Genomic DNA, 23,285 nt, shown 5'->3' with positions numbered 1-23,285 from the left:
AGATCTGAGAGAAAGGAGACACAGAATCTAAAGTAGGCTCCATCTCTGAGTTGTCAGCACAGAGCTCCACACAAGGCTCAAAACAACATCATGAGATCACGATCTTAGGCAAAATCAGATGCTTCACTGACTGTGCCACCCAGGTGTTTGTAGGCTAAATTTCCTCTTAAGCTTTTTCTTCTCTTGGAGTGATTTTAAATTATTTTCTTAATTTCTCTCTCTGAGACTTTGTTATTCGTGTATAGGATTGAAGCACATTATGTACAATGAAATACATATCTTAGCATGAGTGAAATCATTTACTGGTCTGCCAGGTATGTTGTCGAGTCACTGTGGTCTCTCTAGAGCATATCATGCACTCCCAATAAGTGAAAAAGTACCTGGGAACATAGGATGATGCGATCGAATTTAGAATAGAGTAAGCAGTTATATGGAGTGAGAGTGTGCAAATTTTCTGAAATGTTTTCTGGTTGATACAATCCAACAAGTCCATAAACATGGTTTGTTTGTATATATGTTTTCTTTAAACCAGAACCAGAGAGCTGTGACAATGACGTATGCTTCCCAACACATTCCCACAATGTGCCCTGTGCATCTTGGCAGGTAGCCCCTTGTCTCCCTTTTCTGTCCTGGAACCCAGTGCCTGACTCCACCACTCAGTGAATTCATCTCAGAATACTGCAGTTGGGAAGAGACCTATGTTTTTCATAGACTTCCTGAAAGGCACCTCAAAACCATTGGATTTTACAGAGTTGTGTCTGATCTGCCTGGAATCCTCTGAGGATGTGTCGGTTGGAATGGCACTTTCTTTGCTGGGAGATCAGGGAGCCCTGCAGTATTCCTGTGTGCCTTGCGGTCGGTCACCAGAGGGTGCTGTGTGGCTGCTCATGACAGGGACACTGCTCCCCAAAGATGGGGCTGGCAGGTGCCGGGCGTCACTGCTGGAGGAGCCTGAAGGGTGGAGGGGCTTGACTCGCTATCAAAAGCCTTGACTGAGTCTCCATCCTGCAGTCTCCTTGAGCTCCTGATGTGCTGTGTAAAGGACTCTCTGGCTTGCCGAGGTTCAAGTGGTTCTTCCTGTTGCCACTCAGTCATCAGGACGAAGACATTCAGGTCCTGGTCTTTAACTCATTGACCTGATCTGCACTTAGAGGTACTTTCCTGAGAGTAAGCGACCCAGCCTGGGAGGAGGGCCAGCAAGCAGACAGCAGTGGTCCAGCCTGCATCCTCCCCTGGCCGGAAAGCAGGGACTGGCTGCTCTACTGAGAAGCAGAGCAGCTATGGCACAGGAGGTGCACAGGCAGCTGGGGTTTGTCATGGGATGGGGCCTGAATGAGTGTGTTCCAGGACACGGGACAGGGATGCTGTGCAGGAGGTCAGAATGAGGGAGTGTGGTTTCTTTCCTGCCCCATGGGTCACTCCTAGGTAGCCTGATGGCCTCAGTGCTGGCTTGTCCTCCTGATTCTTCAGGGATCCACTCAGTCCCGGGGGTCCCAGCTTCTCACATAAGACCCCAACGGAATAAAGAGTCTGTAGATATTGTAAACTGGAGGCAGCCCCCGAAAAATGCTTATAAATTATGTCCCCAAATTTGTGCTTGGTGTACACGCCTACGGAAAGGGAGAGTTTCAGTACACATGTACCCTTCTGTACAATGACGAGAGTCAAAATGTTGGAATGGGCCCAGTCATTCAGCTTCTGGAGATGCAGAGTAAAGGATGATGTGCGGCCCCTGAGAATGCAGAAGGGGAGAGGACTGTGCCTGTCCACTGTGGGGACATCCCATAGTACAAGACCATAGTCCTGGATGGATGCCCAACCTGTCACACCATTCGTGAACACCAACACAGACACCTGCTGCACTCAAAGCCAAAGGAGCGTGAAGATGACACCATGTCTTGCGGGCCATTATTTCTTCAAAGAATATACTTTTTTTTTTTTTTTGCCGTATGCATTTGTTGTTTCCTATTTATTTTTTTGGAAAGAGCAAGAAGGGGAATCCTGACAAGGGATGGCTTCAAGCTGTCATTGCAGAGCCTGACTTGGGACTTGATCTCAAGAACCATGAGATCGTGACCTGAGCCAAATTCGACTCGGAAACTCGCCCATTGAGCCCCCTTGGTGCCTGTCCTCATTATTTAAATCTTCATTTTAGTGAATACATGTCACCTGTAGGAAACCTTCCAGAACTTTATACTTTATTGCCTAATAGATTAGCGTAAATGGAATATTGACGGTTTCATTTGGGTATTTTTATAATATGCACATTAGACCAATATCAACAAGGCCAGTACAGGAAAATGAAAGATTTTCAAGGTATTCGCTCTGGTGCAGACATTTCTCTTCTGGATTCTGCTCTTGTGTCAAACCTCAGAGGGTCCCCACGCCAGATAATGAAGATATTTCAAGTGGGGGCTTCACCTAATCTTTGTTCTTTGAGGACTATTCCTCTGTCATAAAAAATATTAGTGCCATTGAATATTTAAGCAATTATTAATCAGTCTCCTGTCATGTAGCCAGACACAACAGGCCATGTTGTGTGTTTGCACTCCCATGGAAATCCCAGAGGAGCTAAAGCAGCAGAAACCGAGATCGCTGGTTGCAGAGACTGGGGTGAGGGAATGAGCCATGGGTGATTAGTAGTCCACGTGTCTGTGTGATGGAAATGTTCTAGGAGTACATAGTGGTCACGGGTGTAAAATCCTGCGAATGTACGTACTGACACTTGAAGTTGTAATTTCAAAGGATCAGAGTAAATTGTTTGGACCTTAGTTTATCTTTTATTTATAAAACACTAATATATAAGGACAGTAAATACCTCTATAACAACTACAGTAATGACAAAGAACGCAATGACAAGGTCAGGGAATTCATCGTTTGGGGCTGCAGCCGACATGAGCCGCTGTTGGGGAGCTGAGGCTGGTGGCTCAGCCGCAGCAGGTGGTTGCTCCAGCCCTTCCGTGACCCCGCCGGCTGGGGCTGGGGACTGCTCATGCTCTGGGGCCACCAAAGGGGCAGGTGGCTCTTCCAGCTCCTGACTGTCAGCCAGAGCTGGGAGTACCTCATGCCCTGGTGGGGACGCTGCCGTGAGGGTCTCCGATTCTCGTACACGCGGAGCTTCAGGAGAACTGGTGGCTTCAGGCAGCCTGGGCTGCGAGGCTGCAGTGGGCACCGCAGAGATAGCGGGGGCTCGCTCCCGAGGGACGTCAGGACGGGGCTCTAGAGCTGCTGCCAAAGCTTCAAGATTAGAAAGTGTCATCACCGTGATTGCCATTCCATGCCAGGAAACCTCTCCCGCACACATGGTCATCTGAGTCAAGGAACCCACCAGGAGGAAATCTGCCAGACGGCAGGCTAATGGAACAGTGACCTGAGACTAGTCCCTACGCCTGGCCCACCTGCAGTCTCGGGAAACATGTTCTCTGTGGCCTACCCCGTCCCCTCCACATGCCCACATCTCCCACCCAGAGTCCTCCTCGCCCAGAGACTCTGGCTCATTGGGCTCACGGTGTTTCCGCCATGAGTAGAGAAGGCGGGCGCGGCGCTGCAGCTCGGAGCCCGGCATGTGGACCCCTACATATGCCTCCAGCAACTTCAAGCTGGTGAAATCTGGAGGCTGGAAAAAGTCCTCGGGGTAGTGATCCAGCCAGGTGCCCAGGATGGAGGAGATGGCCCTGGGGATACAAAAGTAGCCAGAACAATCACCATGGGGTGTTCCTCCCACTGATGTCTCAGGACAGGCCTGTGGGACCTGGCCTCTATGCCTCCTGCTCCTGGACGTCCAGAGGGTGGTTCTATACGTTGTCCACCTGTGATTTGGCAGTCCCGCCTACGAGAGACCTGGTCACTGAAGAGGGACCGTCAAGATTCTGTTTGACGGGAACCCCTTAACCGATGATGTGGTCGTCTCTGTCCTTCTTGGGGAAGCCAGCCAGACTCCTCGCTGTGTCCCGCTGCCTACCTCCCACTGGAATTCACGTCCGTGCGTGAGTGGAGGGGTGGTGTCGGGGTGAGTCAGTGCCTTCACTGCATACCCTAGCGCTCCATGAAAATCTGCGCAAATACGGGACAAGAGGACTCTGTCTCTTACCTGGGCTTGCTGGGACCCTCCTGATGCCTTCAACGTGACGACCTGTGCCTCTGTGCTGCCTCATGCACTCAGTGCACATGTGGGTGTCCTCCCGCTGACACCGTTCTCCCATCGTGTGGGTGATAGGTGCTCCTTGAGCCCTCACTGTGTCTCCTGCACCCTTGCTAAGCACGCACTGTGGATGTTCCCCAAGGTGGTGAGCGTGATGCTCCCCAAAACCGTTATTCTGGGTTCCCTGATGGGGGTCTAGGCAAGGCTCTGAGTGGGAAGGGATGGGGTTGGACTCTCTTAAGGGGCTGACGTGGTCCTCCGGTGCCGTCTGCTGCCTCCCTGTGCCCACAGCCCATCTTCTACCAGACAGGACAGAACCCCTTTCCTTGCTTCCAAGAGAAAGCCCTCAGAACTTTACCCTCTCACAGGACTCTCAGACGTGTGGGATGCTGGGTCCTGCAGCCCCTCCCACGTGCAGTCTCAGCACTGCCCTCTTGGAGAAGGAAGGCCCTCCAGCCTGAGCTCAGCCTACTCACTGTTTCTCCTGCTCCCGGGGTCCGCCATCCTCCTCAGCGTCCGAATGGAAGCATCCGTATCTGGAGGAGGCCAGAAGGACATCATATGAGCTGTCCTGTGGATGCTACGTCTTGTCCTATCCAGAGTCACTGACTGCTGACTAGAATGGAGCTCTGGAGGGGAGGGTACTGTCCGCTCTGCGCATTGGATCCCAGTCAGCTCCTACAGAAGTGCCTGCACCTAGTGGGGCTTCCTGCGTGTTTGAAGAATGATGGGGCCCCAGTCAGCTCCGTCACACATATTGGTGTGGGTCTGGGCGTCCTGCTCATCCTGGGCATCCTTGACTGGTTTGAGCCAGGACTCAGACACACAGATAGAGCCTCCTAGCTCCTTTTCCAATGGGAAAACAGCCCAACTCAACACCTGGCGACAGTGAGGGATGAGGCAGAAAGTTGATCATGGGCAAGAGGACAAAGATGACCCAGCAGAGACACAGCCCTGCCAGCAGAGCTTTCCACAGGCCAGGGTGACTTTCCCTGCAGTGCCCCCACTGAAGACCTGGAGTATTTCCACCCGGATCAGAGGAACAAAGTGAGACGTCAGGACGTTTGGTGACTTTCCTGAGACTCAGAGCTTTCAGGGGCTGAATCACACTGGGCAGTGAAGGGCAGGGTGCTCACCTCATAAACAACACTTCCAGGACCTGCTGGGTGGTAGTAAAAGTTGGGTACGTGCCCAAGAAGGTGGAGACGTACGTGGGGTCTCTCCCCAGGAAGGCCGGCACGAGGTGTTCCACTCGCTGCTTCAGCAGGCCTGCATCGATGGTCCACCGCACACAGTTCTCATTATCATCCCCGGGTGTGACCTTTGTACCCTGAGGTAGAACACAGGAAGGACATAGAATCAGACACAGCACTATGGCCAACAGGAGGGTTGGAGTCCAGAATGCAGACCAAACCCCCAGACCCCAGTGACTTGTGGCAAGCCTGAGACCTGGGTGCCCAGAGTAGGAAAAAGGATCCTGGCATTCACACGAGAATTTGAGGTGGGAAATGACTGAACACATTAGGATCTCAGGTCAGATATTAGATGAGTGTGGACAGCAGCTCCCTGCATTAACAGCAGTATCCCTGTGATTTTTAACAGCTCAGTGTATTCTGGGGATCCGAAGAGAGGGACAGTACCTGGCAGAGGTTGGATCACGATAATAGGACATGTAGGGTGTTCAGTGCAGCACTGTGACATGGCAAGAGAAGGGAATCCTGTCACAGTCCCACATTTGTGAAGGGTTGAATGGGTGAGGTGAGTGGTCACATTTCCAGAATGTTGTCTAGGTGGTAAGGCCCTTGCTCCTGATCTGGAGGGGCCCCAGGGGCATGTTGCTTGGCCACCAAAGTGCAGAGCAGTAGACATAATGCAATGAGCCCCATGTCCTTTGGGTAAAAATCTCCCTGCTCCTCACGAACGTGTGTCAGACGTGGAGAAGGTGTGGAAGGATGGTCGGGCGAACCGGGACACCTGGGAACGTTCGTCGGGGAAACGTGTACAACAATGCCAATATATTCTAGACAGAATGGGACGTGAAATGGTCTCACGCCTCTTTCTGATATTGCTACAAAGAAGTGGAGAGTGACGTCGTATCTGGCCGTTGCAGGGGCTGGGCCCTGAGGGCATGTTTGGGGAGCAGATGGGGTTCCAGGTTCATCTGGGACCAGGAGTCTCTGAGAGCTACCAGGGGAGCAGCAGTGTGTTTTCTGGGCCCTGGGTGTTGGGTTTCCCTGGTACCCGCACTCACCCTGAGCCAGCGTGGCTTCCTGCTGATGGCATGGGGCTTCCTCCTTTCCTTCAGGGAAGAAGAGCAGGGGCTCTCATTCAGCTTCTCCTCCATCTGTGGCATGTGGCTCTGTAAAGACAGTGCCCGGCAGGCAGGCAGGCAGGCAGGCAGGCAGGCAGGAGTCCTCAAAGCCGTGTCTGCTTGCTTTCGCTTGTCCTCAGACCCATATGAATTCATTCCAGATATGACACCACAGTGTGCACTCACCTCCCCCACGGAGGAGAAGCAAGGTGGCTTGAGGGCCTTGGATTCAACCTGTTACAGGTTAGAGGCACCTCAGAGATCCCTTTGCCCTCCTTCCCGGCGTGACATGTGCATGGCCATGATGGGTCCCCCAGGTGGTCCACTGCCATCGAACCTGCTCCGGTCCCGGGGAGGACCGGCCCCCATGTCCCCCTTTCCCCGAAACTGAACATGAGGGGATGGGGGTGCCCAGGGAAGGCTCCGAGCTGTGACCTGACCTGACCTGGCCTGCTCTAGGCTGCTCTGTGTTACCTTATGTGACCTCCTGGAAAACATCCTGAGGCATCGCCAGCGTGGGTTAAGGAAACCTCTCCAACATCTGAGTAATCCTGCGCACTGGGGTTTCTGGTATCCAGAGCCCCGGTGCCTGGGAAAACAACAAGAGAACATCCTAAAGTCTCTGTGTCTGTAAGCAAGTGAGCCTGGTATGGGACCTTCCTAGAACATGGGTGCCAGGTTACAGGAGTTCCAAGCTTTCCTGGGGCCTATTGTGAGCAAAGTGATGTCACTGCCTAGGATCCACCTCCTGAGTCCCCTCCTGGCATAACACCTTTGCAAATAGTCCTCTCTTTGCTGAGTGCTCACCCCCATTCTCCATGAAATGTCACATCGGTACACAGTTCCACCAATGCACCCCTCTCCACAGTCCCCTGGGAAGGTCTGGGGCAGCCAGGGTCCCAGCTGTGAGACCTATCTGGGTTGAGACAGAACTCTTCTTTCTTACCTCTTTCTGGTCCCAGATTCGCGACCGTGCTTCTCAGGGATGGTCCGTGTCTTTTCCGCCCAGTGGAGATCATTCTAGCATGTCCTCGGGATGTCCTCAGGATGTCCTCAGGCATATGTGGGATGATACCTGTGAAATTGGAGCAGCGGTGTCACCTGTTGGAAGTTTATCCAACCACATTGACTTCAACTTCTCACCTCCTCTGATTCTGCTGCTCCTCTGATCCAGGCCCACAGTCCTTCCAGGTGTGCGTACGTGCGTGAGTGTGTGTGTGTGTGTGTGTGTGTACGTGTGTTTACCAGTGCTTGTTTTCTGGGGTCCCAGAAGGTCACATCCCCACCTAGGGAAGGATGGCCAACCATTTCCTAGGAGCTTAGGTTCTCTACTTTCTAAAGCAACCCCTAGAGAAGGGATTGGAGTTGGGGCCTAGTAGGACAGAACTCTCTTTTACGTAGACTTGTCAGTAGTGTGCCACGAGTCATTCCCTGCCTTTCCACTGGGTACATACAGTGGGGACAGGGTGGCACTCAGTGGGTTGCTCCTCCTCGGGTTAGAACGTGCTGGGATGTCTTCTGTGACGCTCCTCTTCAGCCCCACCCCCAGGCCACCTCCATGTCTGCACCCAGTCACAGTCACACACACTTTTCCGGACCCCCTCCGAAATCCTGCGTCAAATCCAGGACCCCGTTTTGAGGACATGGAGTTGGGGTCATGCCTGGTTCTGACTTTCTACCAGTCTGTGATTCTGGGCAAGGCACTGACTCCGGCAGGGTCTTCACTTTCTCCTCCCCTCAGTGGCTCCCTAGGATCCCCACATCCTGTCAACACATCTTGTGGGATGAAAAGCACCGGCCTTTCAAGGAGAAGGGAGGTGGAAGGAGTCTCGTGTGCCCAGTGCATCTCCCTGTCCCGTAGGGCTGCCCTTGCGGTCACGGGTCCCGAGCGAGGAGGGTGCACGGCTGTAGATGTCCACGGTTGGCGGGAATGTGAGGCAGAGTGAAGAAGAAACACAGAGGCCTAGGATGCAAGAGGGATCACTGGGTTCACGTCCAGCCACCTCCCTGGGAAACCAGCTATGCAAAAGGTTCCTGGGTCTCTTGAGGGGTGACAGGGAGGTGTCCACCTTGGGAGGAGACACCTGCCAGTCCCTGTCCCACTGGCCTGGTCTCTGGAGCCCTCTGCCTGGCTCCCGGCTGTCAGGCTGGCGGGCAGTCGGTCAGAGCATCTGGTGGGCACAGGGAGGTGCGGTGGTGCAGACCCTGGCGCCCAGGAGCTGTGCCCCCTGCGGGGGGGTCGGGGGTGGGGGGATGGGGCGGTTGGATCCTGGGCCCAAGCAGGTGTGCGGGAGCGCGCGCACGAGTGCGCGCATGCGTGTGGGCCAGGGCCAGAGCCCGGTGAGGGACACAGCTGAGGCTCAGCGGTGCTGTGAGTCCGGGCTCCCAGCCCGCCTACCGCCCCAAGCCCCCAAGTGTCTGGGCCATCCAGGGACTGACGCCCACCTCAGCCCCCGACCGGGGACATGCTGCTGCCTGGCGCCTGCGACCCGGTAGCCATGGCATTGGCGGTAGGGGTAGCGGTAGTGCTCGCGGGAGCGCTGGCGGGAGCGCAGGCGGGGCCCCGCGTGGAGAAGACTGGGAGCCATGAGCCTCCAGCCTGGGAGGGTGGCGGCCCTGCTGCTCCTGCTGCTCCTGGAGCCAGATGCCAGGGCGCGGGGCGACTCGGTCTTTGGCCGCGCCGGTGGAGTGCCAGCACTGGCTGGGGCAGAGCGCGATGCGATGCCCCCCGGAGCCCCCGAAAGACCATCTGGGAGAAGCCTAAAGGTGGAGCCGCTGAGACCCACAGCCTCCCTCCAGGACCTGCCTCAGTCGCGGTGCTGCCAAGGTAGGGATCCTAGCGACAAGGTCGCACGTGGCCTTCCCCCCTGCCCCTCTCTGTCTTCCCCTTCCATGACCCCCCCCCCCCCCGTCCCTGGTATTCCGGGCTTCTTCTTGGGCTCCTTTGCGGCTGCGGTCTGGAGGCCTCAGGAGTGGGCTTTCTGGGTTGGACCCCGGTTCCCTGGAGGAGGAGGGCCCAAGATCCAGTAGGGGGTTAGGCTCAGGCGGTGGGGAGTGGCTCAGGTCGAGAGGGGGGGCGCCCTGAGTGCCCACGGAGGTCTGACTGGGTTAGTGGTTGGCGGGTGGAGGTGGGAACGAACGAAGGAACGAAGGAACGAACGAAGGAAGGAAAGCGTGGACCTGCGGTTGTGGGAAAGTGTCAAGGCAGGGCCAGGGAAGTCGCAGCCATGAGCAGGAGGAGTCATTCCTGCCTGTGAAAATGAAGTAGAAGGGACCTGAGATTCCAGAGAAACATTCCAGGCAGAGTCAGGGTGGTGGGCCTGAGTTGCTGGAGGCCAGCAGGGGACGGTGTTGAAGGGATTGAGAGTGGAAGCAGCAGGTGAACACAGGCCTCCTGCCTCCCCCCTGCACACCTGCTCTCCTGCCCTGCCCAGCCCCGCCCCGCCCCGCCCCGCCCCGCCCCTGGTGGCAGAGTTGCACCTCCTCTGATGGGGAGGGGGAGATCTCACCCCGCTTGTGGCGAAAGGGGGTCCTCTATCGTGGGAGTCAATGGGACTAGGGGGTAGGAGTCTGGATTAGGGCAAGTGCAACTCCCTGTTGAGCTCTTCATTTGTGAAGGCAATGTGCATTCCATCAATGAACTCGGAGCCAGTGAGCCAGGAATAAGTGGCGCTTCTGTGTTTTAGAGGGTGGTCCAGACTCTTTCCTACTTGGAGATGTGTGCTGAAGAGAACTGGGTGTTGTGGATGGAGTGCAAAGTCATCTCTTTGGGACATGTTGGGTGGGAACGTCTCCTTCGCACTCTGGCGAGGAAGGTGGATGGAAAAGCTCCTTGTCAAAGGCAGACTTGTGGGTTTTGTTCTTCCTAACCGTGGGGCGTGGTGCTTCCCGTTTCCGTGGAGCGCCTCCTGTCCTGCATTCGTTCCGTGTTTCAAGAGTTTCAGTCCTTGGCAATCACATCTCCTCCGGGACTCACCAGGCAGCACGAGGGAGAAGTGACTCGGAGCCCACCGGGTCCCTAGAAACCAGTGCATGTGTACTGGAGCAGGCAGTGCTCCTCTCTCAGCCTCCTTTGGAAATGAGGTCTTGAGCAAAGGGTCTTTCATTGCATGGGTTGTACCTCTCCCCGGTTGTTGGGGGGAGTGTGTGCGCGTGAGTGTGGTGCTGTGGCCCGTGTGGAGTCCGGACCGCGTCAGGGACCCAGTTCTTTGCAAGGAATGCGTTTTGTTGCGTGGGAATGTCTCATTTCACTAGAGAGTTCCAATCCTGTCTGAGAGGCTGAAAACATCCCGAAGGCAGCACCTTGACCTCACTGAAAGCAAAGGCCTAAGAGCAGAGGCTTTCCCACACTTCCATATCGAGCTGACTGGTGCTTTATGTTTTCAGTAAGATGGTGTGGTGTAGGCCACTTGGAGCAGCAGCTCAGGCTCCTAAGCGTCTGTTCGGTCCCCGAGGGGTGAGTTGTGTCTCTCCGGAATGAAGGAGATTATGGTGACCTTGAGTATCATTACCTTCACGATTACCGTGATTATTCTGCCTAAGTCATCGCATGGATCTTGATCCATGAGCTCGCCACGTGAGAGGTTTCCTTGGTAAAGTAGTCGCCGTGCGTGCGTGCGTGTCCTCGAAACTTGGTTGTGGTCCGAACACCTTTGATGCTTTGCAAGTCCTGAAGCGGCTCCACGGGTGTGCAGTCCCTGTTGCCATATAGGGGAGGAGGCAGAGTCTGTTGACCTGTAGCCCGTCCAAGTATCCAGGGAGATGTGCGAGGGCCTCTCCCTGAGGCACTGGGTTCCTAGCCGGCACCACCCAGAATCAGGCAGGGAGGTTGTCTTGATGCCAGCGGGAAGTCCTGAGGAGGGAGGGGGAGCCGGACACTGTCGTCGTCGTCGTCGTCGTCGTCGTCGTCGTCGGGGGAAGGAAGGGATCCCTCCCCTGCCTCACCATCCCCAGCAGTTCCCTAGGTGCTGGCCACGAGGGAGGGGACTGCCTATGCGTGTTTGTTTTCGTTGGTCTTATCCCACCTTGGTAGAGCGCTTAGCCTGTTCCAGGCACTGTTCTGAGCACTTTAGAGATCTATGCTGACGACACAGAGTACCTCGGCAAGGACTCTCGTCCCCGTTCGTGTTTCCAAGGGAAGATGTGAAAGAGTGTGTGCCGGGGGTCACTGCTGTGAAGCGGGAGGACTCGAGGCATGAAGCCAGGCAGTCGGGCTCCACGTGAGCGTGCTGCACCGCTGGCTTTCCCACTGCTGCCTGTCGAGAGGCGAGAGGCAGGGAAAGCATTTGCACCTAGCGTGCGTGTCCTGCGGGCAGAGGTGGGCTCGGAGACGTGCGTGTGCCCTGAAACGGGGAATCCAACAAAATAGGCTCTAGGGCCTGAGTCACGCTCTCTGCGGGGAACCCTATCATTTCACATCCAGCCTGAGACACTTTGGAGAGTGACATGCGGGGCTCTTAGCGAGGGTGGCGGCACAGCGGGGGGCATGGGTCAGCGGGACCTTCCTGGGACACACCCCCCCCCGCCCGCCCCCCCCTCCCCCCCGGTGCTGTGCTCCCCCTGAAACCCAGGCAGGGCTGGAAGGAGGAACAGGCTGTTGATGGCACCATCCCTTCCGCAGGGAGGCTTCTTGGGAGCTGGTGACTGAGGTGACCTTTGCGAGTTCCCCCTCTGAACTGCAGGAGAAGCGGCCGAGGGCCCTCATTTCGTGCGGTCCACACTCCCCGTCGCCCTGTGTGCCAGTTGCCAACGTCGCAGGCGCCCAGGTGGTGAACGTGGTCCCCGAGTAGGGGAACCCCAAGGCCGTTTCTGCGTCCTCAAATGCTAACGTTCTCTGCTTGTGTCCTGCGCCCTGGCTGGTCCGAGACCCTGAGCACAGGGCCTGCAGGAAGGGTGAAGGGTGCGAAGCTGTCTCCTGGTAGGTAGCTGCGGTGAGGTCGTTCCCGGTGGCCTGCGCTCAGCTGCAGGGCACCTTGGAACCCCAAGCCACGACGTTTCCAATGGGACAAAGTGCGCTGCAAGGGGAACCTGGGGAGTCATGAGGCCCTAAGGGGAGGCAGGCATGACCTTTATCCGTGGGCCTTTTGATCAGAGCGCCCTCTTTGCTAGATATCGTCAGGGCAGCCTCTTTGGAAGACAGAGGGCAGGTTGTGGACAGTTGTATAGCATCCTTCCTGGTGGCATGTGTCGTAAGGGCTCTGACCTTGCGGAAATGGGCGGGGATGGATGGAGTGGACTCCTGAATGGAACCTTCCCCGGGCGCCTGGGTGGTTCAGTGGGTTGAGCTTCCGACTTGGGCTCAGGTCACGCCCTCGCGGTTCCTGAGTTCCAGGCCTGCGCTGGGCTCTGTGCCCACAGCTCAGGCCCTGGAGCCTGTTTTCAGATTCTGTGTGTCTGGCTCTCTGCTACTCTGCCCCTCCCCCACTGGCGGTCACTGGCTTGCCGGCTTGCTCTCTAGCTCCCTGTGTCTCCAGAGTGAAGAAACATGAACAACTAGGAAATAGAACGTTGCCCAGGGCAGGTGCTGGCCATGGGCACAGCCATTCATTCGCTGTAGTAATGAACTCGACGGTGTTCCTTTAGTGGTATCATTTGAGGTTCTTTGTTTCTTTCACTCATTGTGAGAGACGGAGAGAGAGTGGACTGGACGCATGCATGTGTGCCTGTGAGCAGGGATAGGGCAGACAGGGAGGGAGAGAGAGAGAGGAGGGCCAGCGGGCTCCGCATCGTTAGCGCCCATCTTGAGGTGGGGCTCCTTGTGGAGGCTCAGCCTCACAAGCTGTGAGATCGTGACGTGAGCCGAGATCCAGAGCCACATGCTTTTGTTTCTTTTTTAATGTTCACGTCCGAGACGAAGCGAGAGAGACAGAGAGAGCACAAGCGAGGGAGGGGCAGGGAGAGAGAGAGGAAACCCAGAAGGGAATCAGGTTCCAGGCTCTGAGCTGTCAGCACGGAGCACTGGGCGCGACTCAGCTCAGGAACCCTGAGAGCCTGACGGGACCCGAAGTCGGACCATTACCCAGCTGAGTCATCCAGGCGGCCCACAGAGTTGGCAGTGTGTATCTTCAAAAGAAAAAACTGCTACGTTTATATATAGATCTGTCTACCTGTGTGTCCATACGGATACCTATGTACGTACACATACATGTCTACACATACGTACACATATTCGTGTATGTGTATGTATATGCATATGCACACCCACGCGCGCGCACACACACACACACACAGAAACACATACACACACACACACACACACACACACACACACACACACACACACAGCGTGTAAACTGAGCCAAACAGTCTTCTCAGTGGAGACGCAGAGCCAGGAGGGAGGCATCAGCACAATGTTCCAAATGAAAGGGAAACGTCATTCTCGTATCTATCCGTACGTGCCATGACAGGGAGACACACGTGAGGGTTCTGGTAGGATAGGAAGCTGCTCCCACGGAGAATGCAGGCAAATGGTCCCTATGGAGCCAATGGAACCCTAGTGCACTTGTGGTAGGAGACTGATAAATGAGGCTGAAAACTGGTGACCTTTGGAATGCTAGCAGAGGTCATTTGCATCTGTATAGCATGAGATCATTGACTTTGGCCCTGGGGGGAGAAAGGTTTTGCATCTCTCTTCTCCTAGGTTTGTGGCTTAGTTTTCTCTTCCCCTTGTGCACTTGAAAGAGTCCTGACAGGTCCTGATGGTACACAGTAAGTCCAAGTCACCAGAGTCCAGAGTCCCTTGGTGGGGCTTGTGGGATGGTGTCCTTCCCATGACCATGAAGTCCACAGACAAGTCTTGTGCTTTTGCTGTAAGTCCTGTTTCTACCAGGTCCAGTCTGGGGGTGCCTCGTTGCAAGTCCTCAGGTGAGGACACGTGATGAAGGCTGCCCGTTGGGACTGGCCTTCGATGATCCATATGTCCGTGACTCCCTGCTCTCCTTCCAGGGCTGCGTAGGTTCGTGCCCTTGATGCTCCTTTCGTAGAAAGCCTTGACTGCTTGGTCTCTCTCGTCCTCCTCACCCTGGACGGTAGTCCTGTGGCTCCCCTTGAATCCTCAGGCATACGTTTCCTTGCCCACCTCTGCACACTGGCCCTCCACAGCAGGGTCTGGTACGCCTTGCACGTTCAGTCGATGCTTGCTGCACAATCGCGTGGGTGATGGCCTCTCTCTCTCTCTCTCTCTCTCTCTCACCAAAAGAAAGAAACGTTGAAAAGCAATTGAAACCCAAGAAAAGAAAAATGGCACGGAGGATTTGGGATCTGAGGCACACTGGGAAGAAAACATGGGGGTTGGGAGGTAGTGGAGGTGGACAGGCGGTTCCACAGAGTTGAAGGACGTGCCACAGTCAGCGGTGGCACGGTGGACTTGAGGGTGGGACCGCTGGTGGTGCAGTCCAGGTAGGGCCATGGGAAGGGCATGCAGAGCTGAAAAGCACCGGCCTTTCAAGGAGAAGGGAGGTGGAAGGAGTCTCATGTGCCCAGTGCGTCTCCCTGTCCCGTAGGGCTGCCCTTGCGGTCACGGGTCCCGAGCGAGGAGGGTGCACGGCTGTAGATGTCCACGGTTGGCGGGAATGTGAGGCAGAGTGAAGAAGAAACACAGAGGCCTAGGATGCAAGAGGGATCACTGGGTTCACGTCCAGCCACCTCCCTGGGAAACCAGCTATGCAAAAGGTTCCTGGGTCTCTTGAGGGGTGACAGGGAGGTGTCCACCTTGGGAGGAGACACCTGCCAGGCCCTGTCCCACTGGCCTGGTCTCTGGAGCCCTCTGCCTGGCTCCCGGCTGTCAGGCTGGCGGGCAGTCGGTCAGAGCATCTGGTGGGCACAGGGAGGTGCGGTGGTGCAGACCCTGGCGCCCAGGAGCTGTGCCCCCTGCGGGGGGGGTGGGGGGTGGGGGTGGGGGGATGGGGCGGTTGGATCCTGGGCCCAAGCAGGTGTGCGGGAGCGCGCGCACGAGTGCGCGCATGCGTGTGGGCCAGGGCCAGAGCCCGGTGAGGGACACAGCTGAGGCTCAGCGGTGCTGTGAGTCCGGGCTCCCAGCCCGCCTGCCGCCCCAAGCCCCCAAGTGTCTGGGCCATCCAGGGACTGACGCCCACCTCAGCCCCCGACCGGGGACATGCTGCTGCCTGGCGCCTGCGACCCGGTAGCCATGGCATTGGCGGTAGGGGTAGCGGTAGTGCTCGCGGGAGCGCTGGCGGGAGCGCAGGCGGGGCCCCGCGTGGAGAAGACTGGGAGCCATGAGCCTCCAGCCTGGGAGGGTGGCGGCCCTGCTGCTCCCGCTGCTCCTGGAGCCAGAGGCCAGGGCGCGGGACGCGCTTCGCGGGCGACTCGGTCTTTGGCCGCGCCGGTGGAGTGCCAGCACTGGCTGGGGCAGAGCGCGATGCGATGCCCCCCGGAGCCCCCGAAAGACCATCTGGGAGAAGCCTAAAGGTGGAGCCGCTGAGACCCACAGCCCCCCTCCAGGACCTGCCTCAGTCGCGGTGCTGCCAAGGTAGGGATCCTAGCGACAAGGTCGCACGTGGCCTTCCCCCCTGCCCCTCTCTGTCTTCCCCTTCCATGACCCCCTACCCCCCCCCCCCACCCCCCCCCCGTCCCTGGTGCTCCGGGCTTCTTCTTGGGCTCCTTTGCGGCTGCGGTCTGGAGGCCTCAGGAGTGGGCTTTCTGGGTTGGACCCCGGTTCCCTGGAGGAGGAGGGCCCAAGATCGAGTAGGGGGTTAGGCTCAGGCGGTGGGGAGTGGCTCAGGTCGAGAGGGGGGGCGCCCTGAGTGCCCACGGAGGTCTGACTGGGTTAGTGGTTGGCGGGTGGAGGTGGGAACGAACGAAGGAACGAAGGAACGAACGAAGGAAGGAAAGCGTGGACCTGCGGTTGTGGGAAAGTGTCAAGGCAGGGCCAGGGAAGTCGCAGCCATGAGCAGGAGGAATCATTCCTGCCTGTGAAAATGAAGTACAAGGGACCTGAGATTCCAGAGAAACATTCCAGGCAGAGTCAGGGTGGTGGGCCTGAGTTGCTGGAGGCCAGCAGGGGACGGTGTTGAAGGGATTGAGAGTGGAAGCAGCAGGTGAACACAGGCCTCCTGCCTCCCCCCTGCACACCTGCTCTCCTGCCCTGCCCAGCCCCGCCCCGCCCCGCCCCGCCCCGCCCCTGGTGGCAGAGTTGCACCTCCTCTGATGGGGAGGGGGAGATCTCACCCCGCTTGTGGCGAAAGGGGGTCCTCTATCGTGGGAGTCAATGGGACTAGGGGGTAGGAGTCTGGATTAGGGCAAGTGCAACTCCCTGTTGAGCTCTTCATTTGTGAAGGCAATGTGCATTCCATCAATGAACTCGGAGCCAGTGAGCCAGGAATAAGTGGCGCTTCTGTGTTTTAGAGGGTGGTCCAGACTCTTTCCTACGTGGAGATGTGTGCTGAAGAGAACTGGGTGTTGTGGATGGAGTCCAAAGTCATCTCTTTGGGACATGTTGGGTGGGAACGTCTCCTTCGCACTCTGGCGAGGAAGGTGGACGGAAAAGCTCCTTGTCAAAGGCAGACTTGTGGGTTTTGTTCTTCCTAACCGTGGGGCGTGGTGCTTCCCGTTTCCGTGGAGCGCCTCCTGTCCTGCATTCGTTCCGTGTTTCAAGAGTTTCAGTCCTTGGCAATCACATCTCCTCCGGGACTCACCAGGCAGCACGAGGGAGAAGTGACTCGGAGCCCACCGGGTCCCTAGAAACCAGTGCATGTGTACTGGAGCAGGCAGTGCTCCTCTCTCAGCCTCCTTTGGAAATGAGGTCTTGAGCAAAGGGTCTTTCATTGCATGGGTTGTACCTCTCCCCGGTTGTTGGGGGGAGTGTGTGCGCGTGAGTGTGGTGCTGTGGCCCGTGTGGAGTCCGGACCGCGTCAGGGACCCAGTTCTTTGCAAGGAATGCGTTTTGTTGCGTGGGAATGTCTCATTTCACTAGAGAGTTCCAATCCTGTCTGAGAGGCTGAAAACATCCCGAAGGCAGCACCTTGACCTCACTGAAAGCAAAGGCCTAAGAGCAGAGGCTTTCCCACACTTCCATATCGAGCTGACTGGTGCTTTATGTTTTCAGTAAGATGGTGTGGTGTAGGCCACTTGGAGCAGCAGCTCAGGCTCCTAAGCGTCTGTTCGGTCCCCGAGGGGTGAGTTGTGTCTCTCCGGAATGAAGGAGATTATGGTGACCTTGAGTATCATTACCTTCACGATTACCGTGATTATTCTGCCTAAGTCATCGCATGGATCTTGATCCATGAGCTCGCCACGTGAGAGGTTTCCTTGGTAAAGTAGTCGCCGTGCGTGCGTGCGTGTCCTCGAAACTTGGCTGTGGTCCGAACACCTTTGATGCTTTGCAAGTCCTGAAGCGGCTCCACGGGTGTGCAGTCCCTGTTGCCATATAGGGGAGGAGGCAGAGTCTGTTGACCTGTAGCCCGTCCAAGTATCCAGGGAGATGTGCGAGGGCCTCTCCCTGAGGCACTGGGTTCCTAGCCGGCACCACCCAGAATCAGGCAGGGAGGTTGTCTTGATGCCAGCGGGAAGTCCTGAGGAGGGAGGGGGAGCCAGACACCGTCGTCGTCGTCGTCGTCGTCGTCGTCGTCGGGGGAAGAAAGGGATCCCTCCCCTGCCTCACCATCCCCAGCAGTTCCCTAGGTGCTGGCCACGAGGGAGGGGACTGCCTATGCGTGTTTGTTTTCGTTGGTCTTATCCCACCTTGGTAGAGCGCTTAGCCTGTTCCAGGCACTGTTCTGAGCACTTTAGAGATCTATGCTGACGACACAGAGTACCTCGGCAAGGACTCTCGTCCCCGTTCGTGTTTCCAAGGGAAGATGTGAAAGAATGTGTGCCGGGGGTCACTGCTGTGAAGCGGGAGGACTCGAGGCATGAAGCCAGGCAGTCGGACTCCACGTGAGCGTGCTGCACCGCTGGCTTTCCCACTGCTGCCTGTCGAGAGGCGAGAGGCAGGGAAAGCATTTGCACCTAGCGTGCGTGTCCTGCGGGCAGAGGTGGGCTTGGAGACGTGCGTGTGCCCTGAAACGGGGAATCCAACAAAATAGGCTCTAGGGCCTGAGTCACGCTCTCTGCGGGGAACCCTATCATTTCACATCCAGCCTGAGACACTTTGGAGAGTGACATGCGGGACTCTTAGCGAGGGTGGCGGCACAGCGGGGGGCATGGGTCAGCGGGACCTTCCTGGGACACCCCCCCCCCGCCCGCCCCCCCCCTCCCCCCCGGTGCTGTGCTCCCCCTGAAACCCAGGCAGGGCTCGAAGGAGGAACAGGCTGTTGATGGCACCATCCCTTCCGCAGGGAGGCTTCTTGGGAGCTGGTGACTGAGGTGACCTTTGCGAGTTCCCCCTCTGAACTGCAGGAGAAGCGGCCGAGGGCCCTCATTTCGTGCGGTCCACACTCCCCGTCGCCCTGTGTGCCAGTTGCCAACGTCGCAGGCGCCCAGGTGGTGAACGTGGTCCCCGAGTAGGGGAACCCCAAGGCCGTTTCTGCGTCCTCAAATGCTAACGTTCTCTGCTTGTGTCCTGCGCCCTGGCTGGTCGGAGACCCTGAGCACAGGGCCTGCAGGAAGGGTGAAGGGTGCGAAGCTGTCTCCTGGTAGGTAGCTGCGGTGAGGTCGTTCCCGGTGGCCTGCGCTCAGCTGCAGGGCACCTTGGAACCCCAAGCCACGACGTTTCCAATGGGACAAAGTGCGCTGCAAGGGGAACCTGGGGAGTCATGAGGCCCTAAGGGGAGGCAGGCATGACCTTTATCCGTGGGCCTTTTGATCAGAGCGCCCTCTTTGCTAGATATCGTCAGGGCAGCCTCTTTGGAAGACAGAGGGCAGGTTGTGGACAGTTGTATAGCATCCTTCCTGGTGGCATGTGTCGTAAGGGCTCTGACCTTGCGGAAATGGGCGGGGATGGATGGAGTGGACTCCTGAATGGAACCTTCCCCGGGCGCCTGGGTGGTTCAGTGGGTTGAGCTTCCGACTTGGGCTCAGGTCACGCCCTCGCGGTTCCTGAGTTCCAGGCCTGCGCTGGGCTCTGTGCCCACAGCTCAGGCCCTGGAGCCTGTTTTCAGATTCTGTGTGTCTGGCTCTCTGCTACTCTGCCCCTCCCCCACTGGCGGTCACTGGCTTGCCGGCTTGCTCTCTAGCTCCCTGTGTCTCCAGAGTGAAGAAACATGAACAACTAGGAAATAGAACGTTGCCCGGGGCAGGTGCTGGCCATGGGCACAGCCATTCATTCGCTGTAGTAATGAACTCGACGGTGTTCCTTTAGTGGTATCATTTGAGGTTCTTTGTTTCTTTCACTCATTGTGAGAGACGGAGAGAGAGTGGACGCATGCATGTGTGCCTGTGAGCAGGGATAGGGCAGACAGGGAGGGAGAGAGAGAGGAGGGCCAGCGGTCTCCGCATCGTTAGCGCCCATCTTGAGGTGGGGCTCCTTGTGGAGGCTCAGCCTCACAAGCTGTGAGATCGTGACGTGAGCCGAGATCCAGAGCCACATGCTTTTGTTTCTTTTTTAATGTTCACGTCCGAGACGAAGCGAGAGAGACAGAGAGAGCACAAGCGAGGGAGGGGAAGGGAGAGAGAGAGGAAACCCAGAAGGGAATCAGGTTCCAGGCTCTGAGCTGTCAGCACGGAGCACTGGGCGCGACTCAGCTCAGGAACCCTGAGAGCCTGACGTGACCCGAAGTCGGACCATTACCCAGCTGAGTCATCCAGGCGGCCCACAGAGTTGGCAGTGTGTATTTTCAAAAGAAAAAACCGCTACCTTTATATATAGATCTGTCTACCTGTGTGTCCATACGGATACCTATGTACGTACACATACATGTCTACACATACGTACACATATTCGTGTATGTGTATGTATATGCATATGCACACCCACGCGCGCGCACACACACACACACACATACACACACACAGAAACACACACACACACACACACACACACACACACACACACACAGCATGTAAACTGAGCCAAACAGTCTTCTCAGTGGAGACGCAGAGCCAGGAGGGAGGCGTCAGCACAATGTTCCAAATGAAAGGGAAACGTCATTCTCGTATCTATCCGTACGTGCCATGACAGGGAGACACACGTGAGGGTTCTGGTAGGATAGGAAGCTGCTCCCATGGAGAATGCAGGCAAATGGTCCCTATGGAGCCAATGGAACCCTAATGCCCTTGTGGTAGGAGACTGATAAATGAGGCTGAAAACTGGTGACCTTTGGAATGCTAGCAGAGGTCATTTGCATCTGTATAGCATGAGATCATTGACTTTGGCCCTGGGGGGAGAAAGGTTTTGCATCTCTCTTCTCCTAGGTTTGTGGCTTAGTTTTCTCTTCCCCTTGTGCACTTGAAAGAGTCCTGACAGGTCCTGATGGTACACAGTAAGTCCAAGTCACCAGAGTCCAGAGTCCCTTGGTGGGGCTTGTGGGATGGTGTCCTTCCCATGACCATGAAGTCCACAGACAAGTCTTGTGCTTTTGCTGTAAGTCCTGTTTCTACCAGGTCCAGTCTGGGGGTGCCTCGTTGCAAGTCCTCAGGTGAGGACACGTGATGAAGGCTGCCCGTTGGGACTGGCCTTCGATGATCCATATGTCCGTGACTCCCTGCTCTCCTTCCAGGGCTGCGTAGGTTCGTGCCCTTGATGCTCCTTTCGTAGAAAGCCTTGACTGCTTGGTCTCTCTCGTCCTCCTCACCCTGGACGGTAGTCCTGTGGCTCCCCTTGAATCCTCAGGCATACGTTTCCTTGCCCACCTCTGCACACTGGCCCTCCACAGCAGGGTCTGGTACGCCTTGCACGTTCAGTCGATGCTTGCTGCACAATCGCGTGGGTGATGGCCTCTCTCTCTCTCTCTCTCTCTCTCTCTCTCTCACCAAAAGAAAGAAACGTTGAAAAGCAATTGAAACCCAAGAAAAGAAAAATGGCACGGAGGATTTGGGATCTGAGGCACACTGGGAAGAAAACATGGGGGTTGGGAGGTAGTGGAGGTGGACAGGCGGTTCCACAGAGTTGAAGGACGTGCCACAGTCAGCGGTGGCACGGTGGACTTGAGGGTGGGACCGCTGGTGGTGCAGTCCAGGTAGGGCCATGGGAAGGGCATGCAGAGCTGAAAAGCACCGGCCTTTCAAGGAGAAGGGAGGTGGAAGGAGTCTCGTGTGCCCAGTGCGTCTCCCTGTCCCGTAGGGCTGCCCTTGCGGTCACGGGTCCCGAGCGAGGAGGGTGCACGGCTGTAGATGTCCACGGTTGGCGGGAATGTGAGGCAGAGTGAAGAAGAAACACAGAGGCCTAGGATGCAAGAGGGATCACTGGGTTCACGTCCAGCCACCTCCCTGGGAAACCAGCTATGCAAAAGGTTCCTGGGTCTCTTGAGGGGTGACAGGGAGGTGTCCACCTTGGGAGGAGACACCTGCCAGGCCCTGTCCCACTGGCCTGGTCTCTGGAGCCCTCTGCCTGGCTCCCGGCTGTCAGGCTGGCGGGCAGTCGGTCAGAGCATCTGGTGGGCACAGGGAGGTGCGGTGGTGCAGACCCTGGCGCCCAGGAGCTGTGCCCCCTGCGGGGGGGGTGGGGGGTGGGGGTGGGGGGATGGGGCGGTTGGATCCTGGGCCCAAGCAGGTGTGCGGGAGCGCGCGCACGAGTGCGCGCATGCGTGTGGGCCAGGGCCAGAGCCCGGTGAGGGACACAGCTGAGGCTCAGCGGTGCTGTGAGTCCGGGCTCCCAGCCCGCCTGCCGCCCCAAGCCCCCAAGTGTCTGGGCCATCCAGGGACTGACGCCCACCTCAGCCCCCGACCGGGGACATGCTGCTGCCTGGCGCCTGCGACCCGGTAGCCATGGCATTGGCGGTAGGGGTAGCGGTAGTGCTCGCGGGAGCGCTGGCGGGAGCGCAGGCGGGGCCCCGCGTGGAGAAGACTGGGAGCCATGAGCCTCCAGCCTGGGAGGGTGGCGGCCCTGCTGCTCCTGCTGCTCCTGGAGCCAGAGGCCAGGGCGCGGGACGCGCTTCGCGGGCGACTCGGTCTTTGGCCGCGCCGGTGGAGTGCCAGCACTGGCTGGGGCAGAGCGCGATGCGATGCCCCCCGGAGCCCCCGAAAGACCATCTGGGAGAAGCCTAAAGGTGGAGCCGCTGAGACCCACAGCCCCCCTCCAGGACCTGCCTCAGTCGCGGTGCTGCCAAGGTAGGGATCCTAGCGACAAGGTCGCACGTGGCCTTCCCCCCTGCCCCTCTCTGTCTTCCCCTTCCATGACCCCCTACCCCCACCCCCCCCCCCCCCCCCCCCGTCCCTGGTGCTCCGGGCTTCTTCTTGGACTCCTTTGCGGCTGCGGTCTGGAGGCCTCAGGAGTGGGCTTTCTGGGTTGGACCCCGGTTCCCTGGAGGAGGAGGGCCCAAGATCGAGTAGGGGGTTAGGCTCAGGCGGTGGGGAGTGGCTCAGGTCGAGAGGGGGGGCGCCCTGAGTGCCCACGGAGGTCTGACTGGGTTAGTGGTTGGCGGGTGGAGGTGGGAACGAACGAAGGAACGAAGGAACGAACGAAGGAAGGAAAGCGTGGACCTGCGGTTGTGGGAAAGTGTCAAGGCAGGGCCAGGGAAGTCGCAGCCATGAGCAGGAGGAATCATTCCTGCCTGTGAAAATGAAGTACAAGGGACCTGAGATTCCAGAGAAACATTCCAGGCAGAGTCAGGGTGGTGGGCCTGAGTTGCTGGAGGCCAGCAGGGGACGGTGTTGAAGGGATTGAGAGTGGAAGCAGCAGGTGAACACAGGCCTCCTGCCTCCCCCCTGCACACCTGCTCTCCTGCCCTGCCCAGCCCCGCCCCGCCCCGCCCCGCCCCGCCCCTGGTGGCAGAGTTGCAC

General features: G+C 57.4%; 1 protein-coding gene and 1 long non-coding RNA gene across 4 annotated transcripts; both read right to left on the bottom strand.

The window, feature by feature from the left end:
- Positions 1 to 2,757: 2,757 nt before the first annotated feature.
- On the bottom strand, positions 2,758 to 7,935 carry LOC123606213 (ral guanine nucleotide dissociation stimulator-like). Of its 3 annotated transcripts, XM_045494314.1 has the most exons (6): positions 7,399 to 7,935; positions 6,927 to 7,041; positions 6,393 to 6,500; positions 5,278 to 5,471; positions 4,618 to 4,677; positions 2,758 to 3,674 (listed from the first exon to the last, which is right to left on the bottom strand). In XM_045494314.1, exons 2-6 carry the CDS (start codon positions 6,948 to 6,950, stop codon positions 3,377 to 3,379), a joined length of 684 nt encoding a protein of 227 aa, XP_045350270.1. In that variant the 5' UTR covers positions 6,951 to 7,041; positions 7,399 to 7,935; the 3' UTR covers positions 2,758 to 3,376. The 3 variants fall into 3 exon arrangements, with proteins under 3 accessions (XP_045350270.1, XP_045350268.1, XP_045350269.1); XM_045494312.1 differs by lacking the exon at positions 7,399 to 7,935 and having other exon boundaries at positions 6,927 to 7,223; XM_045494313.1 differs by lacking the exons at positions 4,618 to 4,677; positions 7,399 to 7,935 and having other exon boundaries at positions 6,927 to 7,223.
- An 11,374-nt stretch (positions 7,936 to 19,309) lies between these two features.
- Positions 19,310 to 22,447, bottom strand: LOC123606226. Its single transcript, XR_006716177.1, has 2 exons — positions 20,469 to 22,447; positions 19,310 to 19,738 (listed from the first exon to the last, which is right to left on the bottom strand). It is a non-coding gene; the product is annotated as an uncharacterized LOC123606226 (long non-coding RNA).
- Positions 22,448 to 23,285: the final 838 nt, after the last annotated feature.

Source organism: Leopardus geoffroyi, chromosome A2 (assembly GCF_018350155.1).
Source record: "Leopardus geoffroyi isolate Oge1 chromosome A2, O.geoffroyi_Oge1_pat1.0, whole genome shotgun sequence".
Lineage (NCBI taxonomy): Eukaryota > Metazoa > Chordata > Mammalia > Carnivora > Felidae > Leopardus > Leopardus geoffroyi.
Note: the sequence above shows the minus strand (reverse complement) of the source record. Positions and strands in the feature narration are given on the sequence as shown.